Genomic DNA, 24,209 nt, shown 5'->3' on the forward strand with positions numbered 1-24,209 from the left:
GTATTTGTTGTGATAGTGTTTGACCTAGGGGATTGTGTTTGGTTGCATTTAAAAAATGAGAGGTTTCCTGAACAAAGAAAGTCAAAGCTTATGCCGCATGGAGATGGACCTTTTCAAGTTTTGGAGTGGATTAATGAAAATTCTTACAAACTTGACTTAGCAGGTGAGTATAATATTAGTGCTACATTTAATGTTGCTGACTTATCTCCTTTTGCTGCAGGTTATGATCTTGATTTGAGGACAAATCATTTTCAAGAAGAGGGGAATGATGAGAATCCACGTGAGCCCGTACAACCGACAACCCACTTGGATGCTAACCCGATACGAATGAAGAACACTCCGATCACTACAATACCTAAAGATACAAAACTCGTTTTAAGCATCTAAGTGGTGGAGACCAATAAGGACCCGGGTAGCTGTTTTCGTGCAAATTTGGACTCCGAACAGCAAGAAATGGTTTCAACACTTTATGAACTCAATGAATATCATTAAGAAGATATGGAATCCAGCCAAGACAGAATCAAAAGCATCTAAAAATGACTTGTACGGATAGCATCTCAATTTGGCCGAAAATGTGATGTTTAGCCGCTAGTTTTGACTTTTCTTCTTGTTTGACTTATTCCAATCAAGGGGCAACGTGTGGGAATCATTATTAATCATATTTGGCATACTACATGGCCTATGAAAGCTGATTTGGAGTCCAAACAAGCTGGAGATTGATCAAAGATACCTTAGTAATCAAACTAGCCAACTAGTTTTCTAATTTGATTTTGACTTTTTGTTTTAGGAAATTAATCTTTTATTTGGTTTCGATTTATTTATTTGCTGGACAAATCAACTTAGGAAAGTTATTATTTTACTATTTTTATTTTAAATTAATTATTTCCTAATTCAAAAATAAGGGAATTAATTAATCCAAATTAGATTAGAAAATGGGTGAATTTCGGCCAACCTAGGTTTCCTATTCTTTGGTAGTCGATTTTACCTAGTTAATTAGGGTTTTATTTGTACCTTTTTTAATCTATTTAAGGGCTTTTTTTATTAATAACAATCAGTACATCATTTATATAGAAAATTATTTGTAGGATTGAATTTTTTTTGTTTTCTTTGAACATCTAAAACACCATTAGTGAATGAGTGTTATAGTTTTGACTTATCAATAGGATATCCATCACCTATTGTGGCATCTTCAATATACCAAGGTTTCTAATCGAACGTTGGTGAAGGATTAAAATGACCACTAGAATTTGAATATAATTAGGTTCGGGCTAATATAATATGGGTTTAGGATCAGGTTGTCCTAAGTTCGTATCATATATACTCTATATTTTATTATAATATTTTTCTTTCTACCGAAGTTAAAAAGCCTTATATCTGCCCCATTAATAGTAGTGTCTACATAAAGCCGACTTCTCTGTGTATATATATATATATATATATAGTCTTATTTATCATTCCACCTTACCGAAATTTTTAATTCCATCTCTTATGTGAACGTATCAAATATTGGGAATACTATATCATTAAATAATTTAATACTAAAATTCTAATTCAATAAGTATCAATCTATAATATTTGTTGTGACATTATGTATCCAATATAAAGTGGAAATTATATTTTTAACATATGAAGACTTATACATATATTTGTTATAAAAAGCATCACTTCATGCGCATCTATGTGCGCCATGTTGCAGGACATGTAAAATAAATTTTAATTAATTTATTTGTTCTGCAACATATTACAGAACATTATTCTTTAGTAAAACTATACACATATATTAAAATTTTGTTATTTGTTACTAATGGTGATAATTATTAATGAAACTAATGTTTATTGAATAAATATTAATTGGTTGCATCTAATATTTCTTTTATTTTTTTTTAACTAAAACTTGATTTGGAAACTGAGCTCTAAAAAAGAATCCTATTAAATTCTCCAATCAGCACATTGGATTCCCTGGTGATAAGTCACCAATACAGAAAAATAGTATTTTTTTCTATCTATTTTTTTTTATCGTTTTTTTATGAAACAACTTGGGTTATATAAATGATCAATAATTGCTTGTTATATAAGCCTTTCTTTTGTTTTGTCATTATTTCAAGCCGAGGATATCAGGTGATAGAACATGGAAGTTCGACAAGGAAAATATATATATATACAGTCCGTCTATGGTGCGGACCACAGTTCTCATGCGGACCACAGTATTGGTGACAGTTTTTCATAGTATTAGTGACGATTTTCTAAAAAACCATCATTAATACTATGAAAAACCGTCACTAATACTGCGGTCCTCATGCGGACCGTCCTCACCATAAAATTTCCATATATATATATATATATATATTAAAAGAAGAGCCATAAGAGAATTTGTTGTCGCCCCCGCGAACTTTAAGAAATAAAATTTCATTTTGTCATTTGATACAACTTGTACTATTTAAAAAGTCAAACAGAATAGAAAACAATATGATCAATCATTAATTAAATTGGCCACCAACCCCAAGCTAAAGAAATAATTTCACTTTGTCATTTGGTGCCAACTTGGATTATTTAATTAAATAATTTCACTTTGTCATTTGGTGCAGCTTGGATTATTTAATTAACTTCCGTATGAATTAATTAAAATTGCATTTAAAATCATCAAGAAGATAACTATGAACAACTTAATTAATCGAAATTAAAGATAAAATTAAATGCAGAAATTGGATATGGAATAGTTAATAATATAAATAGACAGTCTAAAGAGCTTCATTTCCACTGCAACACAAACCTTCACCTTGAAAGAACACACACTTAGCCGGTTTTCTACCCTTCCAAACAAGCCAACAATGGCAGAATCAATCCTCTTTGGAATCGCAAACAGAATTGTTGAAAGCTTAACATCTGCTACAGTGCAAGAGCTCGCCTTGATCTGGGGTGCCAAGGATGAACTTTCAGGTCTTGAAGAAACCATTTCAACAATCAAAGATGTACTTCTTGATGCTGAGGAGCAGCAGGTCCATAACCATCAAGTCAGAAGCTGGCTCAATAAGCTTGAAGATGCAGTTTACGAGGCTGATGACTTGTCTGACGATATCTCCACTGAAGTTTTGCGGCGCCAACTAATGTCTGGATGTAATATAGGCAAGAAGGTACGCACTTTCTTCTCATCCTCCAACCAACTTGTGTTTCGTCACAACATGGCTCACAAAATAAAAGACATTAAAGAGATACTAGCTGCCATTAGTAAAAACCGTGGAGACTTCCAATTAGAGGTGCGTCGTGAGGAGACTAGACTTGTGGCAAGAGCTAGGGAGCATACTCACTCTTACATACCTCAAGAAAATGTCATTGGGAGGGAGAGTGACAAAATTTCCATCCTACAACTTTTGTTAGATCCCAAACACGAAGAGAATGTGTTTGTTGTGCCGATAGTGGGATGTGGAGGTTTAGGAAAAACCACACTTGCTCAACCAGTGTTTAATGATAAGGAGGTTCAAACAAAATTTGATTTGAGGATATGGGTATGTGTCTCTAATGATTTTAATGTGCGATCACTTGTCGAGAGAATTATAAAATCTGTAACTGACCAGAGTTTGGGAAACCTTGAGATGGATCAATTACAAAAGGAACTTCAAAAACAAATAAATGGTAAGCGATATTTTCTTGTCCTTGATGATGTATGGAACGAGAATAGAGAATTATGGATAAGCTTGCAAAATTTATTGTCAAATGGTGCTAAAGGAAGTAGAATATTGATAACCACTCGTAGTAAAGTAGTTGGAGAGATTACAAGCACAATGGAACCATATATGTTGGGGCTTTTAGATAAAGATAATTCATGGTCTTTATTTAAAAAAGTGGCTTTTAAGTCTGGACAAGAACCAAACAACTCTAACACTGTAAAAACTGCAATGGAAATTGTGGAAAAGTGTGGAGGAATTCCTCTTGCCATAAGAACAATTGGAAGCATGTTGTACTCCAAAAATCCAGAAACAGAGTGGTCCAATTTCCTTGAAATTGAATTTTCAAGGATTCCTCAAAATGAAAATGATATTTTACCCACTCTTAAGCTTAGTTACGATAGCCTCCCATCACATTTGAAAAACTGTTTTGCCTATTGTAGATTATTTCCAAAAGATCATGCAATTGAAGTTGACATGTTAATAAAACTTTGGATGGCACAAGGATTTATTACATCGTCAAGTTCAATTCAATCTTTGGAGGATGTGGGCAATGAGTATTTCAAGGATTTATATTGGAGATCATTCTTTCAAGAAGTAGAAGAAAATAGTTCCACTAAAATGTTAGAATGCAAAATGCACGACCTCATGCATGATCTCGCAATACAAGTGGCAGGAACAGAGTGTGCTACATTACATTCTACTGAAGAAAATATCAATGAAAGAACTCGGCATGTGTCTTTTGATTTTCATTTAGAAACACCAGGAAAAATTCCGACTTCTTTGTCTCAAAAAAGTAAGATTCGTACAACTCTTTTTCCACAGAAATCATGGGAATCAAACAAATTAAGTTGGGATGACATTGGAAAAATTCCGACTTCTTTGTCTCAAAAAAGTAAGATTCGTACAACTCTTTTTCCACAGAAATCATGGGAATCAAACAAATTAAGTTGGGATGACATTCTTTTAAATTTTAAGCTTTTGCGTACCTTAGATCTTCATGATTCTGGGCTTAAGATGGTGCCAAAATCTATTGGTAAACTGAAGCATTTAAGGTATCTTAATCTTTCTGAAAATGGGGATATCAAGAGACTACCAAATTCTATTACCAAGCTGCAAAATTTGCAAACATTGAAACTGTCATATTGTGAAGATTTAGTAGAATTGCCAAGAGACTTGAAGAAGCTAGTCAATCTCAGGCATCTTGAGAATTATGGATGTGACAGTTTGACACATATGCCGAGTGGGCTCGGACAATTGACTTACCTTCACACTTTGAATGAGTTTGTGGTGAAAAAGGGCATTGATTCTACCGGTAAGCAGCATAATCGTCACGTAGGTGGGCTTAATGAATTAATGGAACTGAACAACTTGAGAGGAGAGTTGTCTATAAGAAACTTGGGATACGGAGAAGATGCAAGCCTAGAATATAAGGACGCAAAATTGAAGGAAAAACAACATCTTCATCACTTAAAGTTACTTTGGCCAGAAAGAAGTGGTGATCATGTTGATGCAAGGGAGGCTGCGGATTATGAAATTACATTGGAAAGCTTGCAACCACACCCAAATCTTAAAGAACTGTCTTTAATTGATTACAAGGGTGCTAGACTTGCAAGTTGGCTTCCCTCGCTTACAACACTTGACACATTGCTCTTAGCACAATGTGAGAAAATAGAGAATGTGTTGCCACTGAGACAACTCCCCTGTTTGAAATCATTGCAGTTGGGTGGGTTGTCTTCCCTGGAGTATATTTCTGACAATAATAATGTTAGCAGTGACTTATTGGCTTCACAAGAACCACTACTGTCTAACTTACAAAGCCTTGAGCTTCAAGCCTTGCCCAATCTAAAAGGATGGTGGAAGGATCATCATGTTGAAGAAGAAGATGATAGTTGCTGTTCCTTACCTTTGTTCGCTTGTCTCTCTAGATTAGTTATTGAGGATTGCCCTAAATTAACATCCATGCCACTTTACCCGTATCTGAAAGAAGAGCTTGTGTTGGTAAAAGCTAGCTTGAAAAGTTTCCAACAAACATTGATGATGAGCACCGCAGATTCATCTTTCTCTCCTCTCTCAAATTTGACTTCCATCATTTTATCTGGGATTCAGCATCTACAATCTCTTCCAGAAGAGCTAACAAGACTCACTTCTCTCGAGGCTCTATACATCATTGATTGTCCAAAATTGAAGACCTTGTGTCCTGCTATTCTACATCTCACCTTCCTTCAGAAACTAATGATTAGCCGTTGCCAAGAGGTTGACATATGCGATAATGGTGATGGGAATATGTGGCAAGCTCTTCAAAGCCTCGATTCTCTTCAGTTGTATTATCTTCCGCAGCTGGAAACTCTCCCTGACGGCCTGCAGCAACTTACCTCCCTCAGACTACTTTCATTGGATGAGTGTAAGAGTTTGGTGAGTATTCCAGAATGGATTGGCAACCTCAAATCACTTCAAATGCTGGACATTTCCGCGTGCAACAATTTGAAATCACTACCTCAAGGAATACAACAGCTCACCTCTTTGCAAGCACTATCTATTATGGATTGTCCTGTCTTAAAGCAAAGGTGTGAAAGGGGTGGCGAGGACTGGCATAAGGTTGCACACATCCGATACTTGTCTCTGGCATGATTGATGATTCACGGCCATCCTCTTGATCAGGTAACCAAATCAATTATCAAGTTTTTTATTTATTTATTTTTTTATTTTACTTGTTTGCGCTGTTTAAGATATATTGGAAAATATTATAATCTAGAAATTGTAAATTGCTTGATCTCTTGCTTTACATGATTAACAGTTCTCCCAATGATCATTGTCCTCTTTCGGAGATTACTCTTTGAAGAACATTACTATATGTTGAAGATCCCAAACAAATGAACAAACTTGAGTTAGTTAAAGGATAATCAAGAGATGGATCTTATTCAAAGCTATGGCTTGTGTGATTTCAGTACAAATTCAAGCATTATAAGGGTAATTCATTGCCCCCATTTCCTGCTTTACCTTTGTAGATTTGTTTCTGTTATTTATCTGTGTTCTTCAGTATGATAATCTTACATTTTTATATTTTTTAACTAAAACCAGGTTGCTGTGGTTTTTCACTCCGTTACTACATTAAAAGTTGCATAAAAAGAGTGAAATTCTATGTCAATGATACCAAACTAGTGGCATGCAAATGGTAACCATACACAGCTTTCATTAGTTTGAGCCATTGCATTCTGCTCATAATTTATATACGACTACATCACTGTAAAAACTTTGGTTTATTTTTTTTTTTTCTTTTTTTTCTTTTTAAACGAAATTTGTTTGACCATTCCATGTAATAATGCCAAAGGTAAAGAGATGGTGATTCGCTTAAGATTGCTTGTAGCTTTTGGGATGGTTTCCCCAAAGAATGTTCACATTCCTCTCGTTTGCATAGGTATGCAACTCAATTATCAGTCCCTAGCTAATCATTATATGTAGAGAATCTCATGTAGTCAATGGCGTTCTTCATGATCTTCTTTTGAAGGAATCCAATATATTGTTTGTGAGTTTAACAATACTTTCAATACTCTGATGCAGAAGTTGAGCACAGAACAATCCCAAGGCTTTAAAGTTAGAAAGTGCTCCAGGACATTTCCATACCAAAAATTGTGAAAACAAAATCAACAATATCACAATGGTAATGCTCATGCCTCCTGTTATAATTTGATAATATATCAAGCTTCTCAAAACATTATTGTTAATCCACTGTAGTAACAACAGCTGTCTGCCGTACAATTCACTGCTGAATGAGAGATGAGGATCATCAAGGCCTTGTGTCTGGTTTCTGCCTATATCAGGTGCAAGTAGAGTGTGATATCCACAAAGAAATGTACAAGTTTTTATTGTAAAGTTTGTAAATTAAGCAAGCAAAAACACCCCATGTTCATTAAACTGGTGGTTTTATTATTGCGAAATATGTCACTTCCTGGTTTCGTATACCAAAGGAATCATCAGTACCGCTGCATGCTTATCACAAAGTTGTGTATTGACAGGATCATAGTTTTGGTACATTTTATATATTTATATTAATTGCTTAGTTTTCTGTATATATACAGTACTCGATGGATATAAAAATTGAAATGCCACCTACTGATTTTGTGCAGACTTAAAAAATAAAAGAACTTTTGAGTATGTTTCTGGTGTGTGTATATATATATATATATATATAATCATACCTCAATTCACTCTACAAACTTCCTACTTTTGTGATTCCACAAGTGTACATATCTATATGACGGATTAATGTCTCCGGGCAAGGTGATGATGATTGGGTTGAGATTGCTCAAATCCACAAACCTACTAATTCACAAGTAGACAAAACCAAATGTCAATCTTTTTCAAAGCATCTCCAATGGAAATGTAGATTGGATCTAAAATAGAAGCAAAAGCCACTGCAGGAACAGTAAGCTTAAAGCCATTTCATTGAAATGTCTTAGGGAAATGAAAACACCATATAATGCTCAAAGTCGGGACTAAAATAGCTAGAGCAGTAAGCTTAAAGCACTGTTCTTCACCATTGCAGCCAAATTCATAAAACAACAACAGCGATAGAAAAAATAGCAATTCAAAACAAATTAAAACAACCCAAAAAACGTGTTTAGCATTAAGTACCATAATGAACAATAAACTAACAACTCCTACACCAAAAAGGGTATTTCGAAACATATAAAAAACTGAAATGGGGGTGAAAAAAATTTTACAAATTAGGTAATATGCATATACATGCAAAATCCAATATAAAATTTGAGAGTATGCATGCATATGTATTGCTAAAGCAAAATATTTACCACTACTACAACAGCCAAATCTTTAATTGAGTTTATTTACTACTAGTCTACTACTACTGACTAATCTTTAACTGAGTTTCATCTCTACTAGTACTGCCTAATCCTTTAACTGAGTTTTATCTCTTCATCATCTGATGAGAAGTACCAATCTTCATCCCAAGCTTCTTCATCACCCTTCGATCTGCACATGTATATCCTGCATACGACCCACATATCCACCTGCGAAAACAACCAAAAATAAATAAATAAATAAATAATATAATAAGAAGAAAAGATAATCACACACACATACATACATATCTATCTATCTATATATATATATATAGATATGTACATGAATTGTAATCTTTACATATCTATTTACCTCAGTAATGTTGCTTTCTTCATCATTTTGGTTGAGTCTGTATTCATTCATCCTCCACTGAGTTTCACTTCTCTGATTTCCAGAGAATTCCAGTCTTTTTTTGTACCCAATAATCTGACCATCTTCCTTCACAGGTATATCAGCTTGGATAATCTTCCAAAACCCATCAACTTTCTCCGAATCGACATCTTCTCCATCAACCTTTTTTCTTCTCTGGATGTTGGAAAACATGGGGTTGCTGTCCATCCCTCAAATCGTGATCCTCTGCATTATTAACAAACAAATATATACATAATTCAACAAATTCAACAGCACACACACACACACACACACACACACACACACATATATATATATATATATACAATTAAAAGCCCAGAAAAAAAAATCAATTGCCAACGACATTAACAAGAATCTAGAACAAAATCCCTAAATTATAAAATCCCAAGATTTTAGTTTCAGTGTTTCAGTCTCTATAGGCAGCATTATACATAACAAAATTAAAGAGGTTACAGCAGTAAAAAGAGAAATGAGATAGGAAGAAAAACGAAACTGACATAATCTTCGGGATGAATGGTTTAGAGATTGGGTTGGTCTGTGATTTCAATGGGGGCCAAGTGGCAGATTCTTCACCTTTTTCATCAAATGCTTGGTGAAGAGCATTTTCCCACTTGGAAGAACCACGAAAGAAGGCATGGCTTCCAGAAGATGATCGAAGATAAGCGTTCCTCTGAACTCTCTATCATGCCGTCTTCACCAAAAAAAACACCCCTTTTTCCCCTGAAAGCTCCTGCTCCTCCTCCGTGTTTTCCATTTTTTTTTCTTTTGGAATTTGGAGACACCAAAAACAATATAATTTGCGTACGGTAAAGAGTGTAAGAACTAGCATTTGTAGAAAGAAAACTCTGCGTTGCCTAGTGGGACCCGCATTTGCAACGTGGCAGAATCTGGGTGCTACATGTGGGACCCTCATTCTCAATTTCTTTTACTCTTAAACTTTTTTTTAAAAACGTTTATCTATGGTAATTTTTGCTAATTTCATTAATGAAATATCGATTTTTACCTTTCAATTTAAAAAAAAACATCGAAACTTTATTTTATCATTAATTCTTAATGTATATAATTATAAAGTATATTTTATTTAATCCAAACCTTATTTTATATTAATATACATAATTAATATTTATATATATATATATATATATAAATATATACTCTAATTCATTGCCCCGAGACCGAGGTGGATGATTCTGAGACTGTTGAAATATTGGCAAGTCTAGTGTCTTTGCATTATCTGCAAACTTTGAAATTGGAAGATGTCAAGTTGGGATAAGGTTTGGATTATTTGTACCCATCAAAAGATAACATTTGTGTCCAATCTTATGTGTGTTGAAGGATTTTGTCTTTGCTTCTGAATGCCATAATTAGGACCGTATAAAGACTTTATCCTAATATATAAAATTAATTTGTAAATTTAATAAGAGTTTTATAAAGGTAAAATTGAAATTATAGAAAAACATAAAATAGAACTGCATAATATTGCTCCCTTATTAATTAATGAGGTAATCAGAATGAAAATGGATGACAGGGATCAATATTTAAAATTTTCTCTTTTAAACAATTTAATTTTTATTTATACAAAATTACAGTAACATCCCATAATTCTAACTCTTCTATATAATCGCTGCTTCAACATGCTAAATTTCAATTTATCTTTCTTTTCTTTTTTCTTTTCCTTCATTAATACTACCTTTGTTAGTCAAATTTTTAAGGTTAAGTTCACCTATTAAAACGGGATTGGATATTCTTCCTCCACTTTAGATGTATTTTATTCCACTTAATTTGTTATTTCTTTGTTAATATTTTAAAATAACATGGCATGTATCAATGAAGACAAAATTGAAAAAAATAATAATAATAAGGAAGAAATAGAAAATAAGGACATAAGATTGGATCCCTTAAAATGCTTAAAATGACAATCTCCAAACATGGTCATCAGTATAAAATAGTTTCATCCATAATTTAATTTCCAATCATAATCTATATGTAGATCAAAATGTATTCTTTTGCATTTTTCCTTTTGTTGGAGCAAATTCTGTTTGAATTTTGATAATATGAAATTCTAATTACTTAATTAATTTTTGTATGCATACAATGGAAAACCAGTTCTTCTTCTTTTGCCTTGTTAATTTGGTGCATTTTTCTTCCAATTGATGTGTCAAAGTCTTGCACAAGCCTTCCATAAGTAGGTTGATTTGAGGAATTTTCTTTTCTATTTGTTTATTAAATTTTGATTTTCGCTTTCGTTCTTTTGTTTATTTTGATGAATTTAAATTGTGTCTTTTAAAAAGTTTTGACTTTCATTGGATGCCAAAAATTGAAAGTCGCAAACCTCAAGTTCAGGAATGCACAAAAGATGCAACAATCTTTTGAAAGGCATAAGAAAGTGAGAGCTTTGAAAAGAATATGTAATCCTACTAAACTTCATTGAAGTTGCTGATGAAGCCTTTTTTAGCTGAATTTTCCTCAAAGACAACATCAAAGGGGATTATACACTATATTATGAAATAGCACCGAATATTGGAACTTGGCAAAAATTATTAAATACGTTTTTCTCCATTGCGGCCAAATTCACAAAACCAACTAAAGCAATAGAAAATTAGCAATTCAAAACAAATTGAAACAACTCCAAAACGTGTTTAGCATCAAGTACCATAATGAACAATAAACAAATAACTCCTGCTCCAAAAAGGTTATATCTCGAAACAAATAAAAACCGAAATGCAGAAGAAAAAAAACTTACAAATAAAGTAATATGCATATGCATGCAAACTCTAATGTAAAAAGTTAGAGAGTATGCATGCATATATAATGACAAAGCTATATTTTTACCACTACCATTGCCTAATCTATATTTTCTATATTTTTTAGAATCTATAGTTTTGATTCCAAGAACTATATTTTTGTGTTTCTTTTTCCTTTTTTTTTTTTAATGTCTTTTGTTTGATTTAGAGTTTGAGAAGTTGAAAAGATATAAATTTCATTATTTCTTAATTTCTCTTGTTCGATCATAAATATTTGCTTTTATTTTGTACATACCAATTAATTTGCTAGGGTGGGGTATGTTTTTCAGTGTTTGCTTTGAAGTTATTCGTCTGATTCAATTTTGTGAAGCTTGAGAAGAAATTTAGGAAGAAGTAAAAACTAATGAAGATGGTCATAACTATAGAAGAATAATCATTGCAATAGTGAGGAAAGAAATAGCATTGTTTTACAATAGTGATAGAAAAAAAAAAAATTAGGCTGCATGGTTTGTTTTCGAACGTAGATCAATGGTGGGAAGATAGAGAGTGGTTGGGGTGATATTGAAAATTTAAAATGTATAGATTTATCGAAAAAATTATAGTATCTTATTTTTATACTTAATTCGCTCTTAATTCAACAACTGAAAATCATGTTGAAAATAAAACTACAACTTTTTATATTTTTTTGTTTTCAGTTTACTGCATATTGTAATCACTTTTTCAAAATTGTTATTTATATTGTTAATTTATCGATTTAAATTTGTTTGACTGATCAATTTTCAAATCAATTATCAATGGTATAAATAGTAATTCAAGATTCCATGCAGGAAGGGGGTAAATGTTCTTCAACAGAGTGAAATAGTAGAAGTTGTTTTATTGAGAGTCAATGCGTTCAATTATTATTGAATTAGGATCTCTCTGTTTGGTATAATGTCATCTTCCAAAAACCTCTTCTTTTTTTGGTTAAATATTTCCAAGAAGCTATCTGCTTATATTGGAAAGGACCCCCTTTGCAAATGTATTAATTTATCATGCATAAATTAAATACAACAGTATAAATTTTGAAGTTATTTAAACTTTTTTATGATAAAAATTGTTATTCATACCAAGGTGATCACCGTTGATGAAGAAGCCACTTTGGAATAGGCTATTTTATTAAACACGTTTATTTGAGAGATTTAAGTGTTTTTTCATAATATTTGGAAGGGTGCTTTGATCTTAATATTATTATTATTATTATTATTATTATTATTATTTTTTGATTTATGGTCTTTAATTTTACGAGTTAATATTGGATGAGATTTATCTATTTTTTATTAAAAAAGGAAATTTTGGAAAGAAAGTATATGACACATCAATGGTATAAGACTTATAATTTATAAGAATTTGTAAATCTACCATAACAATAGGAATAAGTATTCTAAAACACAATTGTATACATTTAATTGGGAAATTTACACAAAGATAATAAAGTATCTGAAAAAAAAAAAATTAAAGAACCAATAATGCTGATCGTTGAAAATTACAACTGTTAATATACAAGATATTGTAATTTTTTTTCTTTAATTTCATCCAATATTTTAACACAAAAAAATGTATCATAAGTTCACAACAAAATTCTTCAAACAAATTGTGGTGACGGTAGAGTGTACACCACAAAGAAAGAAGGCTGAGGTGGAAGACGCCAATAACTGACATTGCGAGAATGTTGATGGACTGGCAATGGGACATGACTGACTCTCCTGAATCCGTTCAACAAGGACAACCCAAGTGCAAAAGACACATAAGCATCAATCGTAGCATACTCAACCTGTTCATCAGAAAGATTCTTGGAATCCCATTAGCTCAGAGTGACATGTCAGAAAATTAAAGCTTCAATCTACTAATTTCAATTTATTCTTATTTTTTTTCCATTAACACCAACTTTCGTTAGTCAAAACCTTATTTTTAAGGTTAAGTCAATCCTCTTAAAATGGCATACCATGTTCTTCAATTTTCTGTTCTTATTCATGTTGGATAAAATTTTTTTTTATTTTAAAAAGTATTGTTTTTTAATTTTTGTTAATATATTTAAACGACATGACATCGCATAGATGGTAAACAATAATAGATATAATATATATATATATATATATATATATATATATATATTTATTAGGATTCGTCCAAAATTCTTTATCGGAATTCTAGACAAGCCCTGATCCCAGAGAAACCCTACCGAACTCTCCGAGGAAAATCCGGCAGAACCTCCCCTAAGGGTTGCACTTACCACAAATCTTACCTACACAGAATTTACACTTCTACAAGCACTTCCTTATTCCTCCCACCTTACTACAATTTAAACCACAACTTTCAGCACTCCGATAAAATAAACAGGAAATTCATGCAGTATTGATACAATAGGTCGAGTAAGTATACAGAGCATCATAAGTTACAGATGAGTGTGAAAGTTATACAACATAAAATAGGAAACAACAATACAATAGAATACAAGGAAGCATAACTCTTTGAAACTCAACAGCAACAAACGTCGAGCTTGATTCTGATGTCGTCTACCAGCCCGAACCTAAGGAAACGGAATTTAAAAACGTAAGATGCTAATCATTTCAGTGAGTAACCCTATCTACTGTACAATTATAATAGTAACGAAAATTATAGCACATTTGAATAATTAACAATAAATGAGTAAATAAATAATAATTAATTGAAAATAATATTTCCTCTCAAAACCCTCATGGTTCACTCGGTTGGAAAAGTTTCCCTTTTAAAACATTTCACAAAACCCAGCAATTATATTTCCCCAAAATCAAGGTAGCCAATAAATAATTAATTAAATAATAAATAAGTGGAATATCAACATTTAAAATACAAAATCATGCAATTAATAATATAGAGCACCACAATTTATATGAAAATATTTAATCAATAATTACCAATAAAATGTAACAATTTTTGGAATCCAATGCATTCAGAAAAACTAATCCGAAATAAAGTAAATTTTTAATAACAAATAATAAATCATAAAAAAAAGGCCATAAAAATTAACCATTTTTAATTGAATAGTATTTCCAAATAATAAGTTTAAAAATTCAAATCGAAAATAGCCTGACGCACCACACTGTATACCGGTGATGCCCTACAGTACTCAGCGTTCCGAGCACCCTCAGGCGGGGGTTAAAGAGAGAACCGGCATACAGTCGCTTCGACATCCCAACAGCGCCGCTGCTAAAACCTGTCATCCCGGCCTAGGAGGAGGGCGATTATGTGCACCATACTAAACCGGCCTACCCTCAGGTCCATAGCTAACTCACGGGAGAATAAAACCTACGCGCTAATCACAATCTCATGTACGGTACAGAACACCAGTACTGCATAAGTGCGTCTAAAATAATTAAAATAAAATAAATACCAATAGCCCATTTTTATTATTACCAAAAATTTTCGAAATTTACCGTAAGAGTTATAAAAATCTCAAATCCCACATTCCTTGCATTTCTCACCATAAATCATCAATATAGAAAAGAAATATGGTTTACTCAAAACCGTGAAATCAACCACCTTGCATTATAAATGCATAATTACCTTTTTAAAACATACAGTACCATCATACCAATATTTTTCTTCAAATCCTTTAAATCAATTTTTTCCTCCAAAATAATAGATAAGGCTCACAAAAATATTTAAATATATTTTCTCTTCATAAGCCCTTGATTGTACATGAAAATTCTCAGTAAAATAATAATAATAATAATCCAGAATTTAAATCATAAATTCTTTGAATTCCTCCAATATTCAATCATGGCATCAAAATATATATATATGTATGCATATAACCAAACATTCGAAATTTGACATTATAAAATAAATACCAATTTTATAAAATTCCAACCACATACATATATTTTCCAAATATTCAAATATCACCAAATAAATATAAATCATCACCCGAAAATAGTTTTTAAGGTGGGTCACTCACCTGGAGCATGCAATTAATCTAAGATCCTCCATGGGATCAATTCCACGACGCACACGTACTCCTAGAACAACAATTCACACACAGTCAAATAAAATAATATTTTATTCGTGTAAATAGTAGCCGGTACTTGGGGGGGGGAGGGTTAAATACAAACGTTAACCAAAATTAACGAGTAATATACCGAATTGAAGCTTGAGTGACGAGGATTACGAATCTAGTCTTACTTCCTGGAGATCGGACCGGTGGTGGTCGGAACCTCGTCGGAAAGCTCTCGGCATTTAGAGCCTCGATTCTCCCAAACCATCGCGAATTGGAGGAAAAGGACCCCAGATCTGAGTTTAGGGGGTCGGAATTAGTGGGAAAAGGTGGGTGGTGCAACCTAGAACTCGCCGGAATAGTGATTCTTCGGCGAGCCGTCGCGGTCACCGGCAACAGTCACCTCCGGAGGCGCGTCCAGTGGCCGATGGCTGAGATTTTTGGGGGTTTTGTAGGTTGAAGGGAGAGGGTCTCAACGGAACCGGCGGTGACAAGAATGGAGGCTGGAATGAGGAGATCTCGGCGGTTGAAGAAATCAGCACCGCCGTAGGAAAAAGCCCCGATCCGGGCACATCGCCTGTCGGTTGGCCGTGAAATTTTGGGGTTTGGCTGGAAATGGAGAGGCGCTCCTGCTTGGCCGGCGCATGTGGCAAGATTCGGCCAAAAAAGTTTGCAACTCCGACAGCCGGTGGTTCTCTCTCTCTCTTCTCTCTCTCCTCTCTCTCTCTTTCTGTCTCCTCCCCCTTCTTTTCACACCAGTTTAAGGCCACCGTGGGTGGTACTGTTCACCCATGCAGACCTCTAAGATGTCGACATGTGGCGTCACTGTTCATGCACTGTACATAGTTCGAAAATAGAATAAAATATTGCAGTAATTGGAAAACTTCGCATGTCCATAACTTTCAAACCACATGTCCAAATTGGACATGCCGCTAGTCTACGGACTCGTATCGATGAGTACTTTACAACCATGCATCAGTCAAAGCTCAACTTTGCATGAATAAAAAGTCAACTTCGGCACCCCTTGGATAGTTTGGACCTCAACTTGTTTTGCTCATAACTTTCACACCGTAGCTCCGTTTTCGACGTACTACTAGTCTATGGACTCGTGACAACGCTTACTTTGTAATGGTACCTCGGTCGACCTAGAATTCCATCCGAGTCAAAAAGTCAACTTTTGACCCTTTCGGTCAACGGTCAACGGTCAACCTCGGTCAAAGTTGGAAAATTTCCGTTGTACTTTGGGACGGAGTGTTACATATTTATATATGTATATATATATATATATATAATTTGGACCTGTTTAAATGCTTAAATATGACTTGTTGATTTTTTTTTTTTATACTTGTAACAAAACATGGTCAATAGTGTAAAGTAGCTCAATAATTTAATTTCTATTCACAATCTATATGTACATCAAAATGTATTCTTATTAATAAAGAAGAAAATCAAAATGTATTCTTTTGCATTTTCCTTTTCGTTGAGGCAAGTTTTGTTTGAATTTGATCAACATATATGATTTGAGTTTGGAACTCAATTTCGTAGTAAATACTAGAAAACCTTGCTAATATATATATATTGGGTTCTATTACTATCATAATTTTTCACTTTAAATTCAGTTCTATCAAGATTTCCATTTGAAAACAAAATATCTAAACCCATCATTAAAACCAACTGAAATCATGTAGTACTCCAAGCCTCCTCCAAAACAAACGATCAAATACTTGGAACTTATTTGACCATGAAGTATACAAAAAACTATTTTTTGATTATAAAAGCAGCATTTCTTAAAAGATTTATTATTTTTCAAACAGGAATAATAGAATATAGTTTCTTATTAGTCCATGTCTAAACAAAAAGCTTTAAGCACTGTAGTCTCAAATCTCAAAGCATTTTGTCGTGGGAATAATTTAGAGAGAAGCTGAGCACGTTAATGAGTCGAGCATAAATATATTGGCTAGCTAAGCATGTTGGTGAGCTATCAGCTTATTTGTGAAGCCGAGTACGTGGTCAAGCCAAGCGTATGGTCAGCCTTTAGCAACTGATATTGAAATAGTTTAAGGAGGACCTGAGCATATATCGTTTTTGAGCAAGAGGAGAAATTCATTAGAGGAGTAGCTTAGACAAGGTTAACGATAAATGTGCACATGTGATAAAGATGAAAAAAATGAAATTGCTGAGAACATGGAATGTAACACCCCGTCCCAAATCACACCGGAATCCGTGCACGTTGACCGAGGTTGATCGTTGACCGAGGGGGTCAAAAGTTGACTTTTGTCCCAGTTGGAATTTCTAGTTGACCAGGGTACCGTGGTGAAGTGCATAATGCCCCGAGTTTGTAGACTAGTAGCACGTCGAAAATGGAGCTATGGTTTGAAAGTTATGGGCAAAACAAGTCGAGGTGTAAACAGTCCAAAAGGTGCCGAGAGTTGACTTTTTCTTGTTATGTAATTTTGTTTTGACTCTTGTATGGTTGTAAAGTACTCGTCGATACGAGTTCATAGACTAGCGGCACGCTTAAATTGGACATCTGGTTAAAACGTTATGGATGTTTGAAGTTCGCCGGATACCGTAATATTTTATTATATCTTGCTTAAGTGCACAGTAACACCACGTGTCATCACCTGATTGGTCCACGTGGATGAACAGTGTCACCACGGTGGCTTTTATTTGGCAAAAACGCCGGGGAAGAGAGAGAGAGAGAGAGAGAAACCGACCGGCCGCCGGAATCGTCCAATTTTCCGGCCGACTCTTGCTACACGCGCCGGCTAGACGGGAGCGGCTTCCCATTTTCGGCCAAACCCCAAAATCTCACGGCCATTACTCGCCGGACGCGCCCGGATAGAGGCGGCGATTTTTTCCTCCACCGCCGTTTGCCCTGTTTCCGGCCATTTTCAGGCCACACGCGCCAGCCACCTCTCACCACCTCCTCAAGTCCGGCCTACCCACCAAATTTAATGGCCACGGGACCTCCGACGCGCTGGGATCGGAGCGTTTTCCTGCAAGGGGCCGAAAATCTTCAAACCCCGATTTCTCCGTCGATCTACAAAACCGTCAAAAATCTCATCGTCGATCCAGTGGGAATCCTCTCCCCTCGATCTACAAAACCGTCAAAAATCTCAGCCAACGGCCATCGCACGCGCCGTCGCCGGTGACGGTTGCCGGTGACCGCGGCAGCTCGCCGGAAGTCACTGTTCCAGCCAGTTGCATCGCCGGTCCCTGTCCACTAATTCCGACCTCCTGAATCCAAATGCGGCATCCTTTTCCACCAATTCGCGACGGTTTGGGAGAATTAAGGAGTCAAATCCCGAAAGCTTTCCGACGAGATTCCGGCCACCTCGGGTCCGATTCCCGGAAAGTAAGACCGAATCCGTGATCCTCATCACTCAAGCTTCGATTCGGTATATAACTCGTAACTTTTAGTTGTCGTTTGTGTTCGCTCCCCGGGTACCCATTTGGGAGTTACCCGAGTAAAATATTAATATATTTGGTTGGTATACTGTGAATGTTTTAGGTGCGCGTACAAGTAGTGGAGTTGATCCTGTGGAGGATCTTAGTTGATATACGCGCTTAAGGTGAGTGACACACCTTTAAAAATATTTTGGGCAATTAATTATGTTTAATTGGTATTTAAATTATGCTCATGTGGTACAATTTAATTATGATTTTATTGTGATTTAATTTATTTATTATGCATGAGCAAAGTATATTTCGGTAATAATCGTACGTGGTTTTAAGTATTATTTTTGGGCATAATTGGTTTAAATATTTTATGAAAATATTTGTTTAAAATGGTGGTTTAATTTTATAATTATGCACACGGTATTTTAGTTGTTGAACTTCATATTACGAGAAAAATTATTGTTTTACTTGTTATCGATATTTCGTACCGGTTTATTAAATGAAAATATGTGGGATGGTAAGTGTGAAAATTTAATATATTTCCCACGGTAATTTTGGAAAGAACGGTACGGTTGATTAAATAATTATTTTAGACGCATTCATACAGTATTGGTGTTCTGGTATATATATATGTGGTTTAGCGGGCAAGTATTATGTCTCCCGTGAGTTGCCATTGGACCGTGGGCAGGCAAGTTTGATATTGGCCACAGCCGCCCCCCTTCTTGGCCGGGATGACGATTTCAGCAGCGGTACTGTCGGGACGCCGAAGTGCCGTTTGCAAGTTTCTCTCTTTAATCTCCCCGCCAGTCGGTGCTCAGGACGCTGGATATCGGAGGGCATCACCGGTATATGGTGTGGTGCGTCAAGTGTAAATTTTCAGATAAAGTTCCAAACCCCAAAAGTGTTCAAAGTTATTTATTATGATTTATTACATTTTAATTATATATTGGGGTATTTATTTATTTATTGTTTATCAAATGGTTTGATCCCTTGGTTTTCGGGAAGTACGAATATCGGGTTTTGTGAAATTGTTTTAAAAAAGAAACATTTCCAACGGAGTGATTAGTGAGAATTTTGAGGGAAAATTATTATTTCCAACTGTTATTATTATCTATTTATCAATTGTTGGTATTAATTCAATTCCCTTATTTGTTATATTATTATTATTATTATTATTAAAAGTGTTCAGTAGCTAGGGTCACTCATTGAGATGAGTAGCATCTCACGTTTTTAAGTTCCGTTCCCTTAGGTGCAAGGGGTGGTAGACGTTCTTCCGGGGCGAACCAATTCTCTGCCGCTATCGTGTTTCAGGAAGTACTTTTGTACTCATTCATTTCAGTTGTATTATTTCTGTCATCTTTGTTGTATTTTCTGTTGATTAGCACTTCATGAAGCTCTGTATACTATTTGGACACTTATGTTTTATTTATGCACTAGGCTGTTGTTATTGTTGTGAAGTGCTGTAAATTTGTGGAAACAATTTGTAGTTTTGCGGGAGAATAAGGGGGTGATTATAGAAGTGTGTTTTCAGTGCAGGTAATTTTTGGTAAGTCCTACCCTTAGAGGAGGTGCTGCCGGATTTTTCGTTTGAAGGTTCGGTGGTATTTCCCTGGAATCAGGGCTTGTCTAGGGTTCCAGGGAAGGAATTCTGGGCGGGTCCTGACATGGAAGGTTTCTATAGGACATTCAATTAGATTTAACTATGAATAATACATCCTAATTACATGTAATGAAATAACATAGGGAAATTTTCATTTAATCCTTTTTAATTTTATTTTAATTGCAATCAGATCTAACCTTCTGAAAAAATTAAAATTAATATATTAGTTTTCTTCCAATTAAAAATTATAAATATATTTGTTACAAAATAGAATGTAATCTAATTGAAATTTACCTAATAATATTACACGCAATAACACTCACGTCCATGTTAACATGTGCATAAGCAAGTTAGTTTCAAGAAATATAATGAGACGTTGAAGTAATGTAACGCGTCGTAAGGCTAATGTCAAGCCTTTTTTTTTTTTTTTTTGGTTATTATTATTATTTTTTGTTAATTTACGATTTTTATCTTGTTAAAACATTTTGTTTGGACAATATAAAACTTTACATTGAATTGATCAATTTAAAATTAATTTGAAAAAAAAAACCTTAAAATTGATGAGAAAAGAAATTAAACAGAAGCTGTAATTTTGAAACTTTTTACACGAGTCCTAAATAGATCCAAATCCACTTGTTTTCTTCTTTTTTTTTTTTTTTTCCCCAAGTACTTGTCTGTGCTTGTTAATTTTTTCAAATACACAAAACATATACATATATATATATATATATATATATATATATTTGTTCATAAAATGTTTGATATCATACATTGGATTATGTATCAACGGAGAATGAAAAAAACAAATATAGATAAGCAACGATCCTGGTAGTACAAATAGTTTATTTTTACAAAAGAAATAAAGAAACTTTCCAAAATAGGAATATTTTTAAAGAATAAAAATTTAGAAAATATTTAATAGGAATTTGTTTTGTTAATTTGTATCGTGTGCCTTGTAAACGTAAAGGAGCTTTTTTTTTTCTTAATTTTTATTTTTAACCTTTTATTAAAATTTTAGTTTTTGGTTTTTTGTCTTTTTTAATTTGAATTTAAGAAAACTCAAATTATAATTGAAAACTTAAATTTATAACAAAGACTAATCTGATTTTTAAAATAAAAAAATAAAACAATTAAGACGGAAATGAATAATTTATTGAATATAGAGGGGGAAAAAAAACTTGTTGAATAATGCAATTTTCCCTCTCTCTCTCTCTCTCTCTCTCTGGCGCGCGCGCGTGCGCGTGCACTAACTATCAAAAATATATATATATACATTAAATACACTACCTACTCCTCAATGATATAACGATTCATCAACAATTCAAACCAAATCCATGGGTACACTCACCACCAACCCCTTTAGCTTCCTTCTACACCGCCTGGGCGATAAAGCCTTCGGCATCAAGAGTCATCCAAGAAATCCATAGATTTAGCTTCAAGTACCTTTGAAACAAGTGGTTGTAACTATAGCTAAGAAGGTTGTATGACTAAAATTCCTTTTTATTAATCATCACCCTAGCTCTATGCCCAATAGATGAATAATGAAACCTTGGCTTTTTTCTACAAATATTGCGGAGCATATACCAGTCCCAAGATCAACAAAGGCACTAGAAATTACTAAATCTTCATCACTCTACCCCTAGCCTTCCTCAGTATTTTTTCAAAAACTCCTTTGCAATGTAACTATGCCTCACATCTTCAAAATCCAGAGTTGCTTTTTCTCTGCATGTTCAAACAATAGATTTTTATAGCCATCTTATCTAACTGCTTTAATATTGGATTATAGAAACAAACAGAGAGGAAACAATGAAGCAGTGCACAATATCTTTACCGGTTGCCCATAGCAACAGTTTCATCACCCCTAGATGTTCTTCCAAAAGTATGTGGTGACATCATAGCCCACAGTACAAAAATTTTAAAATAGGAAGAAGATCAATAAACCTTATTGTATATAGTAAAATGGATTTTGGAGAAAAGTCGCCAAAATGGAGATTAATAATCCTGTGTAATCACAACCTAAGTGCATGTCTTTGTCTTGCCTCTTAATTTTTCCACCAAAAAAAAAAGAAAAGAAATACTTTACTCATCTTCTTTAAGTTCCATGTAAAAGTAATATTAGAGGGGGAGACTTCTTTTTCTAATTTAGGAAAAGTGGCTGTGGAAATGTTGGCTAATATGTACGATGTCAGTGTTAAAAACCTAATTCCAAAAATACACTATGACTTCATATGGAGGTTCTACAATTCGTTGTTTTATAATCCATTAAAGGTATTTAGGAAATTGTGAGGTTGTAATTTATTTATGTTTTATTTTAGTTAGTAAAAGTAAAATAGATATAAATTATTAGTGTAGTTAGCAAATATATGTTTAATATAGATATGTGTAGAATGTAGTGGATCTAATAATTTTTGTAGTATGAATAGAATTACATTTTGATATAAATGGATAATAGGATAAATTTTATAGTTAAAATACTATAAATATTTATAGTTATAGGTTATTAATCATTGCATTCTATACTCTTTTTTTTCTTTTTTCTAAAGAAATATATATATATATATATATATATAAAGACATATATTTTAAAGGCTAAAAGTTTATTTTTATCATTTTTAAACAGAATAATACTAGATGCAATATGATAAGATGATATGTTTCAAATCATGATTTTTGATTTTCAGAAATTGTTCTCTTTGTCACTTTTTTTAATTTCTCTCGTGGATGGATTGGATGATACTAAATAAATGCACCAGTTATGTCTGAGGTTTCTTTAAAAAAAATTAAATAAATTAAATAAAAAAAAGGACGTCTAGTAGAGCTTTTGGTCAAGAAAGCTATCAAATTTTGATCGGTCCAAATACTAGTAATTATTTCTTATGAAATCTTTTTAGAATTAAATGTATCTATATATGTGTTCTTGCCAAGGCATCTTTATTTTTCTTTCGGTGATGATTAGATTCAGAGCGCACAATTCTATCTATTCTATCTTCATTTATGTAATTTAAAGGTTAAAAAATGAAATTTTAATGTTGGTTCTTATATAAAATATTTAATTTCTCTCACTATATATATATATTTATATATAACTTTATAATATTATATTATTATTATTATTATTATTATTATTATGATGTTGAAAACAACAACGTTATCCTATTGAATATTGAAATTCAAGAGCATCTAGCTTTTATTAATTGTTGTGTCAATCTATATCTATCTACAAATGCAATAATTGACCATTAAAAAAAATAAATAAATAAAGAATGCTAGTTATCACCCATGATGATGGTTCTGTGATAATTTAATTAAATGACATAAAAAAGTTTATTTTTTCATATTATATTTTTAATATAGAAAATAATATAAAATTAAATATATTCAATAATATTTACCATCTCAGCATATATATTTCATTTATGCTCATTAAAATAATACACAATTAAATACATTCAATAATATTCACCATCTCAATATATATATTTCATTTATGCTCCTTGTTTAAGTAGTTTATGATAGACTAGATTTAAAATTGTTTGAACTCGACTTATCGTTGA

The 24,209-nt window shown here is 33.4% G+C and overlaps 2 protein-coding genes across 7 annotated transcripts; one reads left to right on the forward strand and one right to left on the reverse strand.

Moving 5' to 3' along the window:
• Positions 1-2,706: 2,706 nt before the first annotated feature.
• LOC107422334 (putative disease resistance protein RGA1) lies at positions 2,707-7,809 on the forward strand. 4 transcript variants are annotated; one of them, XM_060815298.1, is made up of 5 exons: positions 2,707-6,323; positions 6,460-6,837; positions 6,994-7,080; positions 7,224-7,323; positions 7,398-7,809. In XM_060815298.1, exon 1 carries the CDS (start codon positions 2,829-2,831, stop codon positions 6,291-6,293), a length of 3,465 nt encoding a protein of 1,154 aa, XP_060671281.1. In that variant the 5' UTR covers positions 2,707-2,828; the 3' UTR covers positions 6,294-6,323; positions 6,460-6,837; positions 6,994-7,080; positions 7,224-7,323; positions 7,398-7,809. The 4 variants fall into 4 exon arrangements, with proteins under 4 accessions (XP_060671281.1, XP_060671279.1, XP_060671278.1 ...); XM_060815296.1 differs by having other exon boundaries at positions 6,460-6,632; positions 6,744-6,837; positions 7,224-7,809; XM_060815295.1 differs by having other exon boundaries at positions 7,224-7,809.
• A 451-nt stretch (positions 7,810-8,260) lies between these two features.
• Positions 8,261-9,690, reverse strand: LOC107422339 (NAC domain-containing protein 19). Of its 3 annotated transcripts, none has more exons than XM_016031776.4 (3): positions 9,471-9,690; positions 8,838-9,101; positions 8,261-8,692 (listed from the first exon to the last, which is right to left on the reverse strand). In XM_016031776.4, exons 2-3 carry the CDS (start codon positions 9,081-9,083, stop codon positions 8,579-8,581), a joined length of 360 nt encoding a protein of 119 aa, XP_015887262.2. In that variant the 5' UTR covers positions 9,084-9,101; positions 9,471-9,690; the 3' UTR covers positions 8,261-8,578. The 3 variants fall into 3 exon arrangements, with proteins under 3 accessions (XP_015887262.2, XP_060671282.1, XP_048334104.2); XM_060815299.1 differs by having other exon boundaries at positions 9,395-9,690; XM_048478147.2 differs by having other exon boundaries at positions 9,391-9,690.
• Positions 9,691-24,209: the final 14,519 nt, after the last annotated feature.

Source organism: Ziziphus jujuba, chromosome 3, assembly GCF_031755915.1.
Source record: "Ziziphus jujuba cultivar Dongzao chromosome 3, ASM3175591v1".
In the NCBI taxonomy this organism is placed as follows: domain Eukaryota; kingdom Viridiplantae; phylum Streptophyta; class Magnoliopsida; order Rosales; family Rhamnaceae; genus Ziziphus; species Ziziphus jujuba.